Source organism: Malaclemys terrapin, chromosome 14 (assembly GCF_027887155.1).
Source record: "Malaclemys terrapin pileata isolate rMalTer1 chromosome 14, rMalTer1.hap1, whole genome shotgun sequence".
NCBI classification, from domain to species: domain Eukaryota; kingdom Metazoa; phylum Chordata; order Testudines; family Emydidae; genus Malaclemys; species Malaclemys terrapin.
In genome coordinates this window covers 4,602,136-4,622,058 of record NC_071518.1, presented here as the reverse complement: position 1 = coordinate 4,622,058, position 19,923 = coordinate 4,602,136, and the positions used below count along the sequence as shown (strand labels likewise).

Here is a 19,923-nt window from a genome sequence, read left to right as displayed (position 1 = left end):
GCGGAGGGCCCCGCGCATGCGCGCGTCATCGCGGCGCGCCTCATCCTCATCACCGCGCGCTCGGCGCGGGGCGGTGACGTAGAAGGGGCGCGCCGGAAGCGGGGCCGGGGACCGGGCGTCACGTGGGGGAGGGGAGCGCTGCCGCCATGTGCCAGGCGCAGGAGGAGTACGGGGGCTGCGACCAGCCCCGCAGGCGGCCCCGCGTCAGGTGAGAGCCCGGCCCCCGGCGGGGGGAGGGACCGGGGTCCCCCGGGGCCTCGCTGGGCTGTGGGGGCCGGCGGGGGGGCCGGCTCAGCCGCTGTCCAGCGTTAGCCAGGGCCGGCCAAGGCCCATTAACCGCCCCCTCGCCTGGCCGCGGAGACAGCGGGGACGGGAGGTCGGCTGGAGCCTGGGCCAGGCCAGCTCTGGCCTTGGTGCCCGCGGCCTGCCCGGCTCCCTTGAGCCGCAGAGCGGGATTTAGGGGGGACATTGCTGAGTCTATACTGGGGGCTAGGCCGGCGTAGCCACGGTGCTCAGTCATGTGGATTTCTCACCCCCCCTGAGGGACATAGCTATGCCAGTCTACACCCTGAGTACAGACCAGGCCTGGGGTGTTGATCGGTGGGCGTGGGGGGCTTACAGGGCCCAGCACAATGGGACACTGCTCCTCACTGGGGCCTTTGGGTGCTACAATACCTAGGTGTATAGCCACAAAGGTGACCATTATCTTCTACTGTGACTATTTTACTCACCCCTTAGTGCTTTGGCCCTTCAGAGGAGAGAGAAATTGCAGGGTGCCCCTGGACCTCCTCTGGCCAGATTATCACATGGCCACCATTGACATGGCACAACTGCAGCTGTGTATGTGCAAATACCAGCTTGAACACGTGCCTCCGGATTTGTGCTTTGAAAACGGGACCTGACATAATTGACATGTGGACTGAGATTTGTATAGTTGGAGGTGGTAACTGGTCAGCTCCAGGGCTAATAGTATAATGTAGCCTTTTACTGCTAGGCCACTGGTTGCGCTACCACCTCCCGTGTGTACATAACCTCAGCATTTCAGTCTCTCTAGTTCCCACATCAACCCCAGATTCATTTATTAGAAAAATACAATTGCACTACACCCATCCTTCACCTCTGTACTTACAAAGCACCTGGTATCTTCAAAGTGTTTAAACTAGCTGATGGTGGTTTGCATTGCTCTTTGCGTGAAGGTGGTCCCTAGAGTGGTAATCGGTTCGCTTTGACTGTCTTTCCCCAGCTGTGCGCAGAAGTGCATGAAGTGCAAGGAGGCCTCGCCTGTGTTAGTCATTCGTGTTGGAGATGCCTTTTGCAAGTAAGAGCGAAACAGCCATAGTGATTTACAAGAAAAAACCCTGTTCAGAAGGCCAGAACGTTCCCATCTTAAGATCCTCATTTACTGATCTTTATAAATCTGTTTGAAATAGGGCTGTATATGAGGAGGGTTGCAAGAGAGATTCAAACCAACTAGATAATAAAGAGCACAACAGTTGTGTGCAGCAGACTGAACTCACTCAGGAGTGTGGGGAGTTGCCCTGTAAGGCCCTTGCTTTGGATTGGCATCATTTTGTTTCTGCAGAGATCCAATCACTGCCATTGCATGCAAGAGATACTGTGATGCAGGGCCCTAGTTGTGGAGAAATCGGGTATGAGCATAGGGGGGAGGGGGGGGGGTCACCTTTTTTTTTTTTTTTCTTTTTTTTTCTTTTTTTAAATTTGGAAAACAAATCTAATCTGCCCCATATTGTTTTTATCTGAATCTCGGAAGTTGATTTGTTTGAGCTCTGCAGGCCAGGTTTTGGAATGCTTGGGTTTGCAGTTGCGTAGGCAGTTGTACAGGTACTACTGTGACTGAGAGTACAACCCAAGCAACTGCGCGCACACAATGATCAGAACGCCAGTTGCAGTTAACAGTGGGCATGCACATACCTGCATGCCTACGGTCTTTGCAAACGTGGCCTTCTAGCGCCTTGCGCACATTTGTACGCTGACCGCTCTGAACTGAGGCTGGGGATCAAATTACCTCTCCATGTGTCTGGCTTAACTTGACCATTTATAAAAGCAACAAACCCTTTTAAATTGATGCCTGTCTTTGTACAATGCAACTTTTTCCTCTTGGGCTTTTTATTTTGTTTAAGTGTTTTGGCTCAGAGGGCTAGAGAGGGATCCAGTCCAGCAAGCCTGGTTTCTCAGACTAGCTTTAAAATGGATCTTCACCGACTTCTAGGTCCCCACACTGGAACTGTCTTGCTGTCAGACAGAAGCTAATTGATGAAATCTTAAGGGGGACTCATTGACTGACTTCCCTGTCGGGCAGGGTAGCAGGCAGTTCCCAGTGCCTCCCGATTGGCCTGTGCTGGAATCAAAGCTTCATTAGCGTGAGATGCAGGTGCCCGAGGTGCTGCCTGCCAAGACTGGGATCTCGCGTAAGGTTGGGAGTGTCGTTTCTAATGACTTACGTGCGTGTTTGTTTCCAAGGGCCTGTTTTAGGGAGTGTTTTGTTCACAAGTTCCGTGCGATGCTTGGGAAGAATCGTGCCATTTACCCAGGAGAAAAGGTAGAGTCGCTTCTTGTGTAAGGGCGGGCCGGCTGTGGGAAGGCGAGGGGGAAGCAGAGATGGATGGTTAAGTCTCTCTCCTATCTCCCTCACAGGTTCTTCTTGCATTATCAGGTGGACCTGCCTCCAGCTCAATGCTTCGACAAGTCCAAGAGGTATCCGCTCTGCAGTGCTGCGGGGAAACTTGTTAGGAACAGTGAGAGCAGTTAGCCGGAGGAAGGAACAGCCACCTGCACCGTAGCAGGGGTGTTAGAGATGGTTAAGAGGAGGCTGATTCACTAGCAGAGAGGAAAACATTGCTGTGTGGGGTGAGGGCCTGGATCTCCCAGGAGGGCTGTCTGCTTCTGTCTGCCCCCATGTCTAAACCGTAGAAGTGCAATCAGTGAATGTGGCTCCTTAGAAGATCTCACAACTCCTGTCCAGTGCACCTGCAGCTCTATTCCCAAAAGGTGGGGAGCATCTAAGCTATGCCCACAGTTACTGTGACAATGCGTCCAAATGTCCGTGTTCAGGTCAATGTCTGAGTGTAATCAGGTGTCAATTAGAATCGCGTGGTCTAGGCTGGGACCTTCAGCCCATGAGATCTAGGTGTGTTGTTAACTAGAAACATTCGCCATCTCTGCCTGGGCCGTGGGAATGCCTATCTAACAGCCAGGATTAGAGGAGTCTGACCTGCCCTCTCCGCTAGATCCAGGGGATGCTGCTAAGACACGCAAACATGAATTACATTTCCCAGCGCTTGGGACGAGCGGCTCATTCCCATTTCTCTTCTCAGGGCCTGAGTCGGGAGACAGCCAAGAAACTGCGCTTTATGCCGGGCATCATCTACGTTGACGGTAACCCAGCAACCTGCCCTGCTCCCAACCCATTCTGTGCACGCGGTCTTGGGCCAGCCTACAGCCAGAACCCTCTGGAATCTGCTGATGCTGTCCAGCATTAAGAAAGCTGGTTTTGGATAGTGCCCCTCTCACTGTTAAGGCCTGTCTAGTTTCTCCGCTCTCCTGTTACTGGCAGCATCCCTTCAGGCCTGGAGAGGCAGGCTCCCCAAGCGAGCAGTGAGATGGCCGGTGCACAGAGTAAACACATTGGAAATGGGGGGGTTAAGCTAGTCTGGTTCAGTGACTGGCACCCAGGCGAGGCACACTTCAGACACACAGGTGGATGGTGTCCCCTTCCCAGGAAGGGTCCGGCCACTCAAAGGCTCCCACACCCCTCCAGCCAGAGCTCCCGGCATGGGCTCGGGAGTAAGGCTCTCAGCCTGATCCACCACTCACAGTATCCCCTCGTCCGGCAGCAGCTCCTTCCAGCAGCTTCCCCCCCATCCTGGTTCTCTGGTCCCCCTGGGCGGGAAGCAGGGGGAGATTCCTTCCTGTGGGAGGCTGGGGAACTCGGAGTGTCTCACTGCCCCCTCTAATTTCCTTGCCCTCATGAGCGGGCAGGAAGAGGGGAAGTTTCCTCTGTCGTTGCCCTGACAGACTATTAACCCTTCCCCTGCCCAGCTGAGGGTGGGGTATGTGTACCCCCATTGCAGATAGGCTAAGGCTTATCTGCAGCTGCTAGCTGCTCTCTTTAAATCCGAAGAGACAGCACGCTGGGCAGCTACACCAGCCCCCACTATGGGGGGTGATGGACCAGGGGGTTAGTGCACCAATTGTGCTTCCATCTCCAGAGACTGCAGAGCAATCCCAGTCTGGACGCTACCCGAGCACGAGTTAGCAGTTCTCTTCCCAGACTCGAGCGGCTGCATGGGCTGGACGTGCCCTGCTGAGCCCAGCACTTCCTTCCTCGACCAGATGGGCGCTCTCCGCCTGGCAGCACCAGCAGGCTGCATAGGAGTAGAGAGACTAAATGGGATGGGGGGAGCTGCTCTGCTTGTTTGAGGATGGAGGGGGGATCCTCCTACCTCTCCCGACGTCCCTGGAGGGGTGGGGGGTTTGAAAGGGATGGGGGCTTGGCTGGAGGATCAGTGCATTTCTGCTGGGTTCTGCGGCTGACTCAGTGGCGTAGCCTGTTGTTTGACTACGCTCGCGCTTCAGTCTTAAAAACATTCGAGACCGGCCAGCTGAACTTAGCCCAATGCATCGTCTAAAGAGAAACCAGCACAACTCGAGGAGACGAACGCACCCTCTCGCGGCGCGTTCGCCGTGCACGGACGGGGTGCTTCAAAGATCTGCATTTCAGCTAGCGGCATTTATAGGATGGTTTTACAAATTACAAAGCTCTTCATATGTAACTGAAGTCCAAGCCCTCCCTTTGTACTGGTTCCTTCACGTGTTGGCCTGTTTGTTTCTTATCTTGGTTTGGATACGAGCACTCCAGGGATGTGAAGGTGCCTCCCCACTGGGCTGGGGCAGAACATTCATGTATTTTGCCTTTGACAAGTTTCTAATGCCAAAGCTGACTTCAGCTTTGCAGAGCGTTATGGGATACTTGATGGATGAATAGAATTGTGGGAAGAGCGTAATTCATTCAGTTAACGTAACTTCTCAACACTTGGATATCTGAACCCGTGCCCGAATACCTACTCGGATGCTGCGTACTACGCCTAACGTGTATTCGCGAATACTGTATATGGAGCTGAGGAAGTGGCGTCTGCATCTAAAGTTCTGCGGCATGGCTCTGGCCTGCCCATGGAGAATCCAGGCCTCACCTGGAGAAGGTCTGGTCTGGCTGCTTGTAGGAAGATAGAGCATTGCTGGGAACTGCTCCCCAGACTTCACTCCTGTCTGAAAGAGAAGGGTGGCTGCAGTTTGCTCCGTTGCATGCAGCCTTCAAGGCCTGCAGGCCCGTATCCCCCCTGCCCAAGCACTGGAGAGCCCCATCTCCTTACTTCCTGCCTTGTTAGTTGGTGAGGAGGGTAGATGTGGCTGCATGCCTTCTGGGTTGGCTGGAGCGTCCTAGGCCACTGATAGAGAAGCCTCTCCTGCAAGGCAGCTAACTCTCCTCATCTGGCATCTCTTGTTTGCTACTCAGAGGGAGCCGTGTGCGGGCAAAGCCTGGCTGAGAGAGAGAAGACGCTGCTCCAGCTGGAGACCGTCCTGCAAGCCTCAGGGTTTCCATATCACCTGGCCCACCTAGAAGAGGTAGGGTGGGGTCACGGCCCTGCGGCGCGCTGGGGCACACACTGGGCGAGCGATCACATGCCCCAGACCCCCCCTTCGCTGCGATTCCAGGTGCTGGGACAAGAGCCTCTGGCTGAGATGTCCGAGGCCCCTGCTCAGCATGGCCACCCGGTGCCCGAGAACTGAGGGGCACAGATTTGTCCAATAGGAACCGACGAGGCTGGGATGGAGGAGGCACTGGGCCAGGTGCCCTTAGCCATGATAGGGCCTGAATGAGACAGTGAGGTGGCAACATTTGCAGATGATACAAAATCAAGATAGTTAAGACCCAGGCAGACTGCGAAGAGCTACAAAAGGATCTCACAAAACTGGGTGACTGGGCAACAAAATGGCAGATGAAATTTAATGTTGATAAATGCAAAGTAATGCACATTGGCAAACATAACCCCAACTATACATATAAAATGATGGGGTCTAAATTAGCAGTTACCACTCAAGAAAGAGATCTTGGGGATAGTTCTCTGAAAACATCCACTCAATGTGCAGCGGCAGTCACAAAAGCAAACAGAATGCTGGTAATAATTAAGAAAGGGATAGATATTAGGACAGAAAATACCATGTTGCCTCTATATAAATCCATGGTATGCTCACATCTGGAATGCTGTGTACAGATGTGGTCGACCCATCTCAAAAAAGATATATTGAAATTGGAAAAGGTTCAGAAAAGGGCAACAAAAATGATCAGGGGTAGGGAACGGCTTCCGTATGAGGAGAGATTAATAAGACTGGGACTTTTCAGCTTGGAAAAGAGACGTCTAAGCGGAAGATATGATAGAGGTCTATAAAATCATGACTGGTGTAGAGAAAGTAGATAAGTGTTTGCTACTTCCCATAACACAAGAACTACTGGTCACCAAATGAAATTAATAGGCACCAGGTTTAAAACAAAAGGAATTATTTCTTCGCACAATGCACAGTCAACCTGTGGAACTCCTTGCTAGAGGATGTTGTGAAGGCCAAGACCATAACAGGGTTCAAGAACTAGATAAGTTCCTGGAGGATAGGTCCATCAGTGGCTATTAGCCAGGATGGGCAGGAATGGTGTCCGTAGCCTCTGTTTGCCAGAAGCTGGGAATGGGCGACAGGGCATGGATCACTGGATGATTCCCTGTTCTGTTCATTCCCTCTGAAGCACCTGGCATTGGCCACTGTCGGAAGACAGGATACTGGGCTAGCTGGACCTTTGGTCTGACCCAGTAGGGCCATTCTTATATATTAGAGAGGCAGCCAGGTGTGAGTGGGGAGCTGGAGCCAGGACTCCTGACCTCTAATCCTGTCTCTGGCACAAGCTCCCTGGGGCTCCTCCGTTGTCTGGGTTTTGCCAGCTCCCGAGGCACCTATCTCACTGCCATGCAGGCGCTCGCTGTGGCTAACAGGATCCATCCTCTGCTTGCTCCGTGCAGGTGTTTGACTTGCCCAGCTCCATCCTGCAGCGTGTGCCCCACCATCCCGCAGGCCCCAAGGACAGCTACAAGGAGGCGGTGGAGGGCTTTATCCGCCAGCAGAGGCAGGAGGAGGGCGGAGGTCCCTCTCTGCCTGAGAGGCAGATCCAGGAGAAGCTTGCCGAGGTCAGCGTGCGAGATGCACCCGGCATGGAGGGGCTGGCCGCCCCGGAAGCCAGGCTCTTGGCTGCAGTCCGGACCGAGCAGCTGATCCGGCTCTTTGGGTCCGTGAAGACGTTGACGGCTAAAGAAGAGCTGCTGCAGACCCTGCGGTGAGCCCCGCCCAGAGTGCTGACCGCGAGTTGAGCCCTTGTGCCAAGGGCTGCAAGCTTTGCCCTCTCTGACCTGCCGCCTGGGGGCTGCCCAGGAGGGGAGGGGCTAAGGAGCTTTTTCCTCCGCCTTTCCTGCCCTCCGATCCATCCCAGCATGCACTGCTTCCCAGCCATGATGCTGCAGCTCCCATCCACGGGAGTGTCTGTCTGTCCATCGCTCTCGTGCCAGGCCCCCCAGCGAGCTCTGGGGATCTCCGGAGGAGCTGCCTAGGCCACGTGCCCGCGCACACTGGGTTTCGCAAGGCACCCAGCTGCCTTTGGAATTCAGTGGGGTTTGGGGGCCGATCTCCCTTCGGGGCCTTGGGAAAGCGCAGCCCTGCTCATCTCCTCCCCGCAGCGCCCGTGAGATCTCATCTCCCTCCTCTGAAGCCCCCAAATGGCCCCTCTGCCTCGCCCTGGGCACAGCAGTGGGTGGGAGGCTTGCTGTGGGAGCTGGTGACCGTGAGGAGCTGGCCGGGGCTGATGGGCTCAATGTATCTGTCTGGCTCCGGACTGCAGCCCTCCCTCACTTCTGGCTTCTCCTCCTTCAGGAATCACCTGATCCTGCACACAGCCAGGGCCCACGGGTACTCCAAGGTCATGATGGGAGACAGCTGCACCCGCCTGGCTGTCAAACTGCTGACCAACCTCTCTCTGGGGCGGGGGGCCTCCCTCGCCATGGACACGGTAAATGCGGGCGGGAGGGCGCCTGGAAGCAGGCGTCTGAGTTGGGCTGGAGTCAGCGGTTACCCGGACTCCGCTGTTAGCCCCCTTCCCTAGCTGGAGGCCTTGGTCCCAGTGCTGCCAGGATGCTGTGCTGGGGGAGATGGAGACGCACTGCACTGTGGCCTCTCCGCTCTGCCTGGGCCTCGGCGGCACTAGTGCGCTGTGGTTTATCGGGACCTCGGGGAGAAGCTGGCACTGCCGTACTTCTCCATTGTCTTCATAACTGAGCATGGCCAGGGCCCACAGCTTAGTGTTGGGTGAATGTATAATCCTCACGTGGGCCTGGAACAAAGGGCTGCTACGTCCCTGATCTTCTCCAGCCGCCTTAATGCCTCTAACAGGCTCCCCGCAAGTACATGGGCATCGGAGCAGAGCCGTGCGCGAGCTGCTGTACGGCAGCACGGGGATTCTGATCCGATCAGTTCCTGCTCCGTGCTCTCCAGGAAGGGGAGGTTTTCTTGCCTGTGAAATTGACATTTCTCAGCTGCAGCAGCAAATGCAGGAGCTGGGACAGATGTCACTGCACTGATTCTCAAGCCGGGGCTTTCGGTCAGGGGAGCCGCGCCACGTGCTTCTGCTTCCCTTCACAAGCTGGAGCGAACATCTTGCGGCCCCGGCTCCTGCCAGGTCGTGTTAACCCTTAGACTGCGGCTCCCAGGCACTTGGGGACTGGCTTAACAAAGACAGAGATACTTGGGACTGTACGTCTTCTCCCACTCCTCCCCATGGGGCAGGCACTGGAACCGACGGGAAGTGACTCGGCCAAGGCCAGAGAACCCAAGAGTTCTTGGCTCCCCTTTCTGTGCTCGGAGCAGACCAACTGCTGAGTTAGTTTCTGACAAGAGGCCAAGGAAGAAAAAGATAAAGCTACGATAAAAACAAAAATCTGATTCTCCCACCCTGAAATCTAAAGGAGGGGGTGGAGTTAGGGACCCAGGGAACGGTCTGATCTCTATTCCCTACGCCCGCAGGCACTGTGCATCCTGAGGGAATTGCTCTTTAATCCCTTCCCAGAAGCGGAGAGCAAGGGGCGTGGGCTGGCCAGGGCTGCACGCATGTGTGCAGTGGAGGGGTCGTTAGTGAAACGTAGGAGCAGCCAAGGTAGCTCCCATAAAAAGCAGCCCCACTGGGAGGCCAGCAAGAGAAAACCGGGGCCTGACTTTTTCCCCACAAGGGACCAATAATGTTACAGCCACTGACGCTGCTTGTCCGGCACTCAGGGGACGGCGTTCCCCATAGCACAGAGCAGGCCAGGTGCACGGGGGTCTCTGCCTCCCACCGACGCCCATGCTGGAGGCCAGCTGCCGGCCTTGACAGACCGTAGATCTGATCCAGCATGGCGATCCCTATCTCCCCAGCCCCTGCTTGCCCTTCAAGAGGGATCCCCGGTGCTGCTTTGCACACAGGCCGCAGACAGCAGCAGGTCCAGGGTTAGCCCTGGCTCTTGCCTCACCCCTGCTCTGAACTCCAGGTGTGCGCGATGCAACGGGGAGCCGCCCGCAGCCATCGGTCTGTGCAGCGTGGCTGGGAAGCCAAGGGCCAGAAAGGGCTCAGGGAGAGAGGCTGGCTGGGGGGCGTCGCTCCGACCGATCCGCACAGGGGGCCGTTGGAGGAACATGGACACGCGAGTGGAGATGTTGCAGCTGGCTGTGGGCAGAGCCCCCTCAGCGGCGACCTGCGCCGCCCTCTGTGGAGCCCCGCAGGAGGCCTCTGAATGCCGACTCCGTGAGAGCCTCTTCCCCTGGCTGTCCCTTTACTGGAGGCTGGCTAGGTTACCAGGGAGCCAGACAAACCCTTTTCCAGCCAGGATCTGCCTCAAGGACTAGACCGCATGTCCAGCCTGAGAACTGCCCACACTCCCTTGCCCGGTGGTTAGAGCAAGAGGCTGGGAATCGGGACTCCTGGGTTCTAGTCCCTGCTCTGGCACTGACTCCCTGTGTGGTCTCAGGCATGTCCCTTCCCCTCGGTGCCTCGGGTGCCCCTGTGAGATGGGGGTAGCAGGTGGGTAGAGGGGTTTGTAGAGAACCCTCCCGTGGGCACGGCCTGCCCCAGAATCAGTCCTACGACTGCCCTCCGAGAGCAGCCTAGCTCGGAGTGCGCTGCAGTCTAGCTCCAAGGGGAAGCTAGTCTGGAGGGCTGGGGGCGCGCTCCTGTCTGGCAGTTCACCCCAGAGCTTGGCACTGCCACTGGTGTGCTCCTGGCAGCCACGAACGAGCAGCTAAGAGCCCAGGCTGGGTGTGAAGGGCAGGTATGGGGCCGGTGTTCACCCAGCCATGCTCAGACCTGAGCTCTCTGGTCAGACATGCAGGACGACAGCGGCCCCAGAGGGCTGGGGGCCGTCCCGGCTCTGCTCCGGTGCTGGCGGTGGGCCGGTCCCTCACCCAGTCTCTCTCCACGCAGGGCTTCTCGGACGATCGCCATGGCGACGTGGTGGTGGTGCGGCCCATGAGGGAGTACTCTGCCAAGGAAATTGCCTTCTACAACCACCTGTTTGGCGTTCCCACGGTCTTCACTCCTGCCTTGGACACCAAGGTAGGGGGCGTGTGGGTCTGGGCCAGCCGGCAGGGGAGAGCCTGCCGGGCACTGGGCTCTTCCGGCACGTCAAGGGCACCCCCCTGTCTCTTGCTCATCCCAGCCCAACCCACAGGACCTGCAACCCTTCCCAGCGGTCAACGTGCCCTCTAGGGAGCCCTCCAGTGCCCCTGGCACCAAGGGGCACTTTCCCAAGTGCCGGCCTGCAGTGATCCCTGACAGGGATGGGCAGTGAGGCCAGGGCCCCAGCCGAGGCGGTGATGGCTGGGGCCTGGCTGATGTGACTGGGGGAAGGCTCTGGCAGATTAGGCTAACTCCCCCTCCCCTGGGCACTGCAGAGCCGGGCATGGTGCCGATTCCATCACTCCAGGGCCTCTGAACATCTGTGGAGAGGACCCAGCTGCTCTGCTGTCATCACAGGGGAGTCCTAGGGCGGGCATGGGGGTTGGAATCAGCTAGGCTACGAGACTCCACGTGGATTTCTCCCCCCCCCAGGCCCTGGAGAAGGCCAGCATACACCGGGTGATCGAGCGCTTCCTCTACGGGCTGCAGGCAGAGTTCCCCTCCACCGTCAGCACCGTGTACCGGTAAGGGCTGGCCCCTGTGGGGCCCCCCGACAGCTCTGCAGACCGGGGCTCGGCTCAGGTGGGAAACGTGTGGGTGGCTTCACCCTGGAGGCCATTCGCCCGCCTCGGCAGCCCAGACCTTGGTGGGAACAACTGGAAACTTCTGCTTAGGGGAGGGTCAGAACTCTGCTGCGCCCCTGAATCCTGGCGCACAGCATCTCCTGCTGCGTGGGGAGCCCAGGACTGAAATGGCTTGGGCGGGGCTACAGGGCACTGATTGAACTGCGTTGGGAGCCTGGGACTGGAGGCAGGCTTGAGGGGCCCCGGCAGAGCAGGGTGGGGGGAGCCCAGGGCTGGAGTAGTGGGGGACATGGGGGTGGGGCACAGGCTGTGGGGCAGTTGCAGAGTTTGAGACCTAACGTTGCTATTGAAGAATTGCCCCTGTGGTGCCCAGGCCTTGGGGAAGGGGGAGGCCCCGTCTGCCCGCACAAGCTGTGGGGGCAGCTGCACTCACAATGGCACTGGCTGCCCCGTCGCCTGGCACTAACCTCTGTGCGTCCCCCTCTGGGCTGTAGGACGGGCGAGAAGCTGAGCGCGACCCCTGGAGACGCCGGCCCTGCCGCTGAGCCCGAACGCTGCCTCCTGTGCTTGTGCGCCCTGGACACCAACGTGGGTACGTGCGAACGCTGCCCCCGGCCAGCGCAGGCTCCGTTCACTTGGCCCCTTTCCCTGAGCGGGGCAGCCTCCCCCATCCACAAAATCCTCTCTGGCTGATCTAGGGCAGGGTGCCACCAACTGCCCTCCCGGGTCAGAGCCCATCCGGGTCCGGCCCCTCACCACCCCCAGGAGCAAAGCAGGGGAACCTTGCCATGGGTGCGGGGCCGGGGGGGCCTAGAGATGCAGGCCAGGGCTTAACTAGCCCCTTTTCCCAGCTGAACTATGGGCCTGGATCTTCCCAGGGCCCCTCGTGCAGGGGAACCTGCCTCTGGCTGGGCCTGGCCTGGCAGGGGGTGTCTGAAGGCCAGGGGTGTGGGCTTTGCCATCCTGGCTTGGGTCACTGGCCGGCCCTGTCTGCTCCGCCAGGAGGAGGCAGATGCCCGGCCTTCTGGATGGGGAGCGGAAGCCCGAGGGGCTCTGACAACCATCTCTCTTTGGTGCAGAGGACGGCTCTGCTTTGCAAGCCATCCTGGTCTCGGAGCGGCTCTCCCAGCAGAAGCTGCCAGCTGCGGCGCCCGCCGGGAGAGGGTGCTGCCTGGGGGCAGAGGAGCAGAGAGGATGCTGCATGAACACGACAGCTCCAGGGTAAGGCCAACCCTAGCCCAGGATCCATCGCGGGGTAAGCGCGCTGCTTGGAGTGGCACTGGCCTTGTGGCCCAGCTGGGCCTACACTCCCCTAGCAGCCGTGGCACCATCATCCTCGAGCTGCCCCCAGCTAGCTCCTCCCCTGCAAGCAGAACCGGCCCCTAGCCCTCTCCTCACTTCTGTCTTCTCCCCTCAGGGCCGACGCCCGGGCCGACTTCCTGCCCCTGCTCTGCTATGGCTGCAGACTGACCATCAAGGACACGGTGAGCCCCTCTGCCCCTCAGGGGCTCTGCTGTGGTCCCAGCCCTGCTTTAGGCACCCGGCAGACCTGGCTGTCTAGGGGGTGGGTCTCCTTTGTTGGCAGGACTGTGATCCCGGTGGAGTCTCCTTCGGATCCCAGTTTTGCCCATCAGCCCCCTGGCCCCATCCAGGGCTGCGGCACGGTGCTGGGGACGGGCGGGGAGAGACACGCACTGCTGCACGGACCCCAGCAGCACAGGAACAGGGGATGCTGGGGGCAGCCCGTCACCGCTGCTCTGTTCTGTTACAGACCTGCCTGGAGAGCCTCCCGCTCTACGTCCGCTCGGAGGCAGAGCGCAGGAAATGCAGGTACGGGGAGGGCGGGTGGGCCGGCGCCATCGGTCACCGCGCTCCCGCTCTGCATCCTAGCTTGAGCCCTGGGAGAAGCCGCTGCCGTGCAGGCCGAGTTAGAAGCAAATCAGAGGCAGAATCTCCTCCTTTACCATAACATCCAGAATGTGACCTGAGCCGGTCGGACCGGGCCTGTGCCGGGAGCTCAACCCGGCGTGGCAGGGGGCTGAGATGGTGGTTGTCTTCCAGGGCCGCGATGAAGCTGGAAATCCAGGAGTTCTTGCTGGAAGATGAAGCTGTGACTCCGGGTGAGAGCTGACAGGTGGACCATGTTCCCAACGAGCTCGACGCTTCCCTGGCTGTCAGGGGCCCCCGGAGCAGCGCGCCTGCCAGAGAGCAAATGGGGCCTGGGCCCAGCACCGTCCAGGCTGGGCTTGAGATCACAGGGGCCCTGCTGCAGGGCAGTGGGCCTGCCTTTGTTTCCAAGGTGCTGGGCCCAGCTCTTGTTCACTGCCTGCCCCTGGGAGGCGCCTGCTACCTGCAGGGGTGGGGAGGAGAGGAGACACCTCCCAACCCCCCTTCTTTTAATGACTGTTTCTAAGAGGAATACGATATTTTGCATCCCCTGACGCACAGCTGGATTGGGGCCCTGGGCTGACTCCCTGATCTCGAGTGGGTGAGGCCAGGCTGAGTCGGGCCCTCGGACTGCGCCAGCCCCCAGTGGAGCACCCAGCCGGGGCAAGAAGATGGAGTCAGTCAGTCACGCTAACAGGCCGTGGCTTGGCTTTTATTAGAGATCTGTATAAATAAACCATTTGAATTTAAAAAAATCTACAGTCCAGCTGGAGCGAGCCCAGCCCTCCCCCCCTGGAGTGCCTGGGGGGGGGCGAACCAGTCCTGGGACGAGCAGAGCTCCCTGCACTGGGCCTTGGCTGCAGTAGCATGTCCCACGCCCTCTGCAGGCAGGGCAAGAGGAGCGGCAAGCCCAGCACCGCCGGGGGGGCCGTCAGGCTAGTGGGACCCTCTGCTTGCACCCATGGGTGCTGGCCAGCGCTGTGCTGGGCGGAGGGGGGGGCGGGGAAGGTATTGCTCTGGAGTGTTAGTGCAGCCAGATTCAGGAGCAGGCCAAGGGGGCAACTGGGCCAGGCTTTGCCTGCAGCGGAGTTGGGAGCGACTGCGGCCGGCTGGCTTGGATTCTCCCACTGCAGGAGGGGGAGCCCATCTCCCTCACAGGCCGGCACAGCCGCTGAATGGGCTCCAGCGTGCACCCCCCTTGGCCCAGGGGTGCTAACAGCCAGGAAGCAGTAGGGCTGGAAGGCACTGAGGTGGGGCTGGGGCAGGAGCGTGTCCCCACCCCGCTGATGGGAGGGAGTGTGACTCCTCGGGAGGGGGGTCTTCACCCAGCTGCCTTTACAGGACTCTCTAGTTGTAAAGCAGTTCAACTTCCTTTTAAAAAGCACAAGGCCAGCCTGCCCAAGATGCCCCCTCCGCACACGGGTGGTGCTGGGCACAGCTCAGACCCCCCGCCGGCCAGGGGAAGGGGCTGGCAGGTCGCCTGGAGCACTCGGCCTGGCCCCCCAAGACGGGGCGCTCTGGCTGGGCTGGGTTAAGGCCTCGGTTGTGACAGTCCAGGGGGCGGAGGGGGCCCGCCGCAGCTCCCTGCTACTCCTTCTCCCGCGTCCACTTGATCATGGTCTCGGGCGAGCGGTAGAGGAAGATGAGCTTGGCGTAGAGCTCCTCCTCCAGCTCCAGCTCGCCCGTCTCGCGCACCAGGAAGATGTCCTGGCACAGCTTGAGGATGCGGTCCACACACGGCAGCTCCTCGAACATGATGGAGTGCGAGATCTCGCTGAAGAAGCCCCGCACGAACTTGCCGATCACCAGCACGATGGACACGTAGAGACCCATGATCCTGCAATGGGGCAAGGGCAGCGGGGTCAGCCCTTCTCCCTGCCCCCCAGCACCGCATTGGGGGCAGAGCCCTTCCCTGCAGCCGCTGGGCCCTGTGCTGAGAGCAGGCTTGGGCCCTGCTGCCTCCGGCCTGGTTCCAAGCGATGGGGCCGCCTGGGCCTCCCGTTGGGAAGCCGGCAAGTGACAGGAGGCCGCCCCGAGCCCACTCGTGTGCTCCTTGGGGTGAGGAATGGGGGGCGCCAGGAGCAGAGGCCCCGAGCTCTGCTGCCAGCATGGCTGTTGGGACGGGCTCAGGGTTTGGACCACGGTAGGGGAACACAGGCCAGGGTGTCCCCCCAGAAAGGCCTCCAGGCCGCAGGGAGTAATGCCCCACTGAGCCCAGGGGCTTCCCAGGGCAGTATGCCCCCCTCATACTGCAGACGGGCGCACCCGGCCCATCTCCCTCCCCCCCCGTACAACAGCTGGCATCCTTCCACTCCCTCATACCAACGAGCAGCTGGACCACCCTGGCTGATATCCCTCCCCTGCCCACACTGCAGAGCCCTGGGCTGCCTCAGGCTGGTGCCCTTCCTCCAGCATGGCCAATGGGGGCTGGTTTTGGGAGGGGCCCTGGCACTCACCCGTAGCCGGCCAGGAAGCCCAGGCTGGGCGGGCTGACCTTGTCGTTGAAGATCACCATGGGCAGGATGTTGCAGGTCTGCTGGCACTCGCTCAGCTGCACCACCCACCACTCCAGGTAGCTGTCATTGGCGCCCACACGCTCCCGGTGCAGCTGCACCTTCACGCCCAGGTAGCTCTCCTCCTCCTCTGTAAGAGAGGGGGGTCAGGGCTGGGAGCTCGCCCCCCGCTCCAGCCAGGCGGGACGCCTCCCCCAGCACCCACCCGGCTGGCTTCCCGGGCACTTAACCCAGCCACCCCCCAAAGCGGCTCCTGCTGGGCCATGCCCCCGGCAACCCCATCCCACAGTTCCTCTGCCTGGCAGCACAGCAGCTGGAGAGGCAAAGGGGGCCGTTTTCCCCTCGGCTGCCCCCCTCCAAGGAACCGAGGCCCCAACGCTGCCAGCAGCACAGAGACTGGGGACACCCATCACCCTAGAAACGGGGGGCTGAGCCCCTGCTCCCTGGCACCCCACGGCTCAGACCCCGGCCCGCTCACCTGGCAGCAGCTGCTTGACGGGGTTGGCCTCTGGGCCGTTGGGTGCGCGGACGTACGTGGGGAAGAGATGGGGGACGTTCCTGCAACACAAAGGGGGGTGAGGGGAGCCGTGCCTAATGTTCCTGCTCCTCCTGGGACAGCCAGGCTCTGGGGGGGAGCTGGGCACAGGGCGATGGCTGGTGGGCTGTGGACGGCTCGCACTGCGCCATTTCCTACTCCCTGCACGGCGCAGGCTGGTTCCCTCCCAGCTGGGCTGTGGGGATGGGTCTCAGCGCAGCGCTCGGGGACGGGCCCCCAGGCCTCGCTGGACCCAGCCAGAACCTGCCTTTCATAGTATTCATCCCTGAGTCACCTGTGACTCCATCCCACCCTAGTCACTCCACTCGCAGCCCTGTAGCTGACTGACCTGCCCCCCATTATCCCCATCCTTCTGCTGGCCCTGTCGGGCCCAGGGCCAACCCCCCACTCCTGTTGTGCTCTCCCCAGAGCCCTGCAGGGAGAAGCTATTCCTCCCCCGAGCCCGGTGAGGTGGGGCCCCAATGGCCCCGGCACTCCATTGCACCGACACCGCTGCTGGGTGGCCGTGTGACACCCTGGGAGCCTGGCACCCCTGCCACCAGGCAGCCAATGTTTCGTCGCAGGGCGGGAGGGGTATAATTGGAGGCTTCCAGCCCCTCCTCTGCTCCCCCTGGTCTGTCCCTGGGGTGGCGCGGTGCCCGCACTCACACGGCGGTGTTCCTGGTTCCCTGCAGCAGGTCGGCGAGCTCGGTGCGGATGGGGGTGCCTGGCTGCAAGTCGGTGGTGTGCTTGTCGAAGGTGTGCTCCACAGTGCCACCCTTGCCCAGGTCCCTGCCAGGAGAGAGAGGGGAGGCAAGGTGAGCTTGGAGCAGGGCTCTGGCCCTGGGGGTGGCAGGGCCCCCCGCCCCGTCCTGGCCGGTACCTCTGGAAGGTCCAGGTGAGCCGCAGCGTGATGTCCGACAAGCCTTTCAGCAGCTCCCCCCGCATCTGCTCGCGGCTGGGGGGGCTGATGCTCCAGAGCGAGCCCGAGCTGCCCTCGATCTGCGCCCTCACGATGTCCTCGTAGCCGTATAGCGTGATGAACTGCATGGCCACCTGCCAGCACGGGAGATGTCAGGGCGGGAGTGCGGGGCAGGGCCCCCACCCCAGAGAGCCCTGTCCCAGCCATGGCCCCCGCCCATCAGTGACACCGGGGGCGGGGAGAGACCGTCAGGGCGGGAGTGCGGGGCAGGGACCCCGCCCCAGAGAGCCCCGCCCCAGCCATGACCCCCGCCCATCACTGACCCCGGGGGTGGGGAGAGACCGTCAGGGCGGGAGTGCGGGGCAGGGACCCCGCCCCAGAGAGCCCCGCCCCAGCCATGGCCCCCGCCCATCACTGACCCCGGGGGTGGGGAGAGACCGTCAGGGCGGGAGTGCGGGGCAGGGACCCCGCCCCAGAGAGCCCCGCCCCAGCCATGGCCCCCGCCCATCACTGACCCCGGGGGTGGGGAGAGACCGTCAGGGCGGGAGTGCGGGGCAGGGACCCCGCCCCAGAGAGCCCCGCCCTAGCCATGGCCCCCGCCCATCAGTGACACCGGGGGCAGGGAGAGACCGTCAGGGCTGGAGTGCGGGGCAGGGACCCCGCCCCAGAGAGCCCCACCCCAGCCACGGCCCCCACCCATCACTGACCCCGGGGGTGGGGAGAGACCGTCAGGGCGGGGCAGGCCCCCCACCCGCCAGGCGAACAGGCCCCTGGGCACAGAGGAACAGGCCCCTGGGCTGGCGCCGTCATTAGGGACAGGCAGGCGTGGGTGCGACTCCCGCTGGGTGCAAAGGGGGCAGGCTCTGGTCGGGCAGTAGGAGCAGAGCATGGGAAGCCAGCACTGGCAGCAGCCCCGCTTGGTCCAGCCCACGCCCATGGGTACCTCCCGGCATTGCCCCTCCGTGGGAGAGGATGGGTGAGCGTGAGCACCACCAGCCCTTCCACAGCCCCCCACGCTCATCCCCCCTTCCAACCTCCCCCCAGCACACCTCCTGGGAGCCAGGATCTGCCCCTCCTCCTGCACCCCTCACCCCCACACTGTGGCTCCGCCCGACCCTTCCCCCCACACCTGGGGGGGGGGGGGGGGGGGGCCCTTACCGGCTGCCTTTCAAACTTCTTGGTGAGCTCCTCGTAGTCCTGGGGTGTGAAGGGCTGGATGGACTGCTGCTGGGCACTCATGGTGAAGAGCGGCTGCGAGGCAGCGGGGAAGGGGAGCCAGGGTGAGGCGGGGACAGCCCCAGCACTGGCACCCCCCAGGGCAGCCAGACAGCAGCACCAGCCTCCCCCTGCTGCACTGCACCCGTTGGGAACCCCCGGGGCAAGGCTGAGCGGGAGGTCGGGGCAACAGGAGCTGCAGCCCCATCCGGCCGAGGGTCTCAAAGCATCCTGCGGACCCTGCGTGCCCAGGGGTAGGGAGGCAGGCACAGCCAGGGAACCCAAGAGTCCGGGCCCTTACTCGGGTTCTAGACCAGCCTGCCTGCCCCCTCTGTGGCGAGGGGAGCACAGGGCGGCCGTGCCAAGCGCAGGCCAGGCATCCCCAGCCAGCGGCCCTCACTCCCTATCCCCCCCAAGGGGGAGTCTGAGCCCAAACCCAGAAAGGTTCCCAGCCCCCCTCCCTCTCACCACCCAGTATCTGGGCCATTGGGCAGCCAGGGCTGAACAGGGCCCCGGCACCGCCCTGGTGGTGATCAGAGCCATGGGGGTCTGGGACGCCCAGGGCCTGGCCTGGCCATTACCTCGTAGCCCCCCAGCTGGAGGGTGACGGTGACGTCAATGGGGTGGTTGACCACGCCCACCACGGAGCGCACCAGCGACATGAAGAGCAGCGGGAACCAGATGATGCAGATGAGGAAGAGGATGATAAGGCCGCCCATGCCGTACTTGACAATCTTCTTCTTCTTTTGGCCCTTGGGCTGGGGGTATTTCTGCGGGGAGAGGGCGGGCTCAGCTCGGGGCCAGTGGGGCTTCCCAGCCTGGGAAGGGACAGACCCCCTCTGGCGCCCCGGCTGTGCTAACGGCTCATCTCAAGGCCTTTCCCACCCTCCGGGAGGCCGAGGAGGAATATGGGGGAGGGACGAGGATCACGCTCAGTGTGACTGCGGAGTGCATGGTCTCCCCACACACCCCTGTGGATACCCCTCAATCCCAGCTCCCAGCCCCCCTGTTATTCTACCCTGGGCTCCTTGCAACGCAGCTCAGCTGATGCCCAAGCGCCAACCCACAGCCTCCTGCTCTGCCAGTCGACTCCGCCAAGCAGGGCCCACCCGCTGAATCAGATGTAGCCACATTCTGTGGCTGAAGAAATGCCAGGGACTGAGCTGAGATCCTCAAACTCCTTTCACTTGTCCTGGAACTCAGAAAGAGCCTGCTACACCACCCAGCCCCCTGCCCTACCCAGCTTACCCACCCTGCCCTGCCCCCTCATGTTCTCCACCCCACCCTGTCCCTATTACCCTTTCACCTTCAAGTTCCCAGGCCTGGGCATAAGAACGGCCAGACTGGGTCAGACCAAAGGTCCATCTAGCCCAGTATCCTGTCTTCCAACAGTGGCCAGTGCCAGCTGTTTCAGAGGGAATGAACAGAACAGGGCAATTATCAAGTGATCCCCAGTCGTCCACTCCCAGCTTCTGGCAAATAGACGCCCCAGGACACCCAGAGTGTGGGAT

General features: G+C 61.1%; 2 protein-coding genes across 5 annotated transcripts in view; one reads left to right on the top strand and one right to left on the bottom strand.

The window, feature by feature from the left end:
* Positions 1 to 115: 115 nt before the first annotated feature.
* On the top strand, positions 116 to 13,806 carry CTU2 (cytosolic thiouridylase subunit 2). The gene is made up of 15 exons (XM_054048844.1): positions 116 to 208; positions 1,244 to 1,318; positions 2,482 to 2,560; positions 2,656 to 2,715; positions 3,336 to 3,396; positions 5,534 to 5,643; positions 7,086 to 7,396; positions 7,987 to 8,122; positions 10,562 to 10,693; positions 11,189 to 11,280; positions 11,835 to 11,932; positions 12,420 to 12,561; positions 12,758 to 12,824; positions 13,112 to 13,170; positions 13,402 to 13,806. The coding sequence occupies exons 1-15, from the start codon at positions 147 to 149 to the stop codon at positions 13,469 to 13,471; spliced, it is 1,554 nt and encodes a 517-aa protein (XP_053904819.1). The 5' UTR covers positions 116 to 146; the 3' UTR covers positions 13,472 to 13,806.
* A 106-nt stretch (positions 13,807 to 13,912) lies between these two features.
* PIEZO1 (piezo type mechanosensitive ion channel component 1) overlaps positions 13,913 to 19,923 on the bottom strand; it is a 103,229-nt gene continuing 97,218 nt past the window's right edge. For all 4 annotated transcript variants that reach the window (XM_054048840.1, XM_054048838.1, XM_054048839.1 and 1 more), the window contains exons 45-51: positions 18,994 to 19,182; positions 18,356 to 18,448; positions 17,159 to 17,331; positions 16,945 to 17,067; positions 16,219 to 16,298; positions 15,684 to 15,870; positions 13,913 to 15,064 (exon numbers count right to left, since the gene is read on the bottom strand). In XM_054048840.1, coding sequence (XP_053904815.1) covers positions 14,815 to 15,064; positions 15,684 to 15,870; positions 16,219 to 16,298; positions 16,945 to 17,067; positions 17,159 to 17,331; positions 18,356 to 18,448; positions 18,994 to 19,182 — 1,095 coding nt within the window. In that variant the 3' untranslated portion in view covers positions 13,913 to 14,814. The remainder of the gene's footprint in view (positions 15,065 to 15,683; positions 15,871 to 16,218; positions 16,299 to 16,944; positions 17,068 to 17,158; positions 17,332 to 18,355; positions 18,449 to 18,993; positions 19,183 to 19,923) is intronic.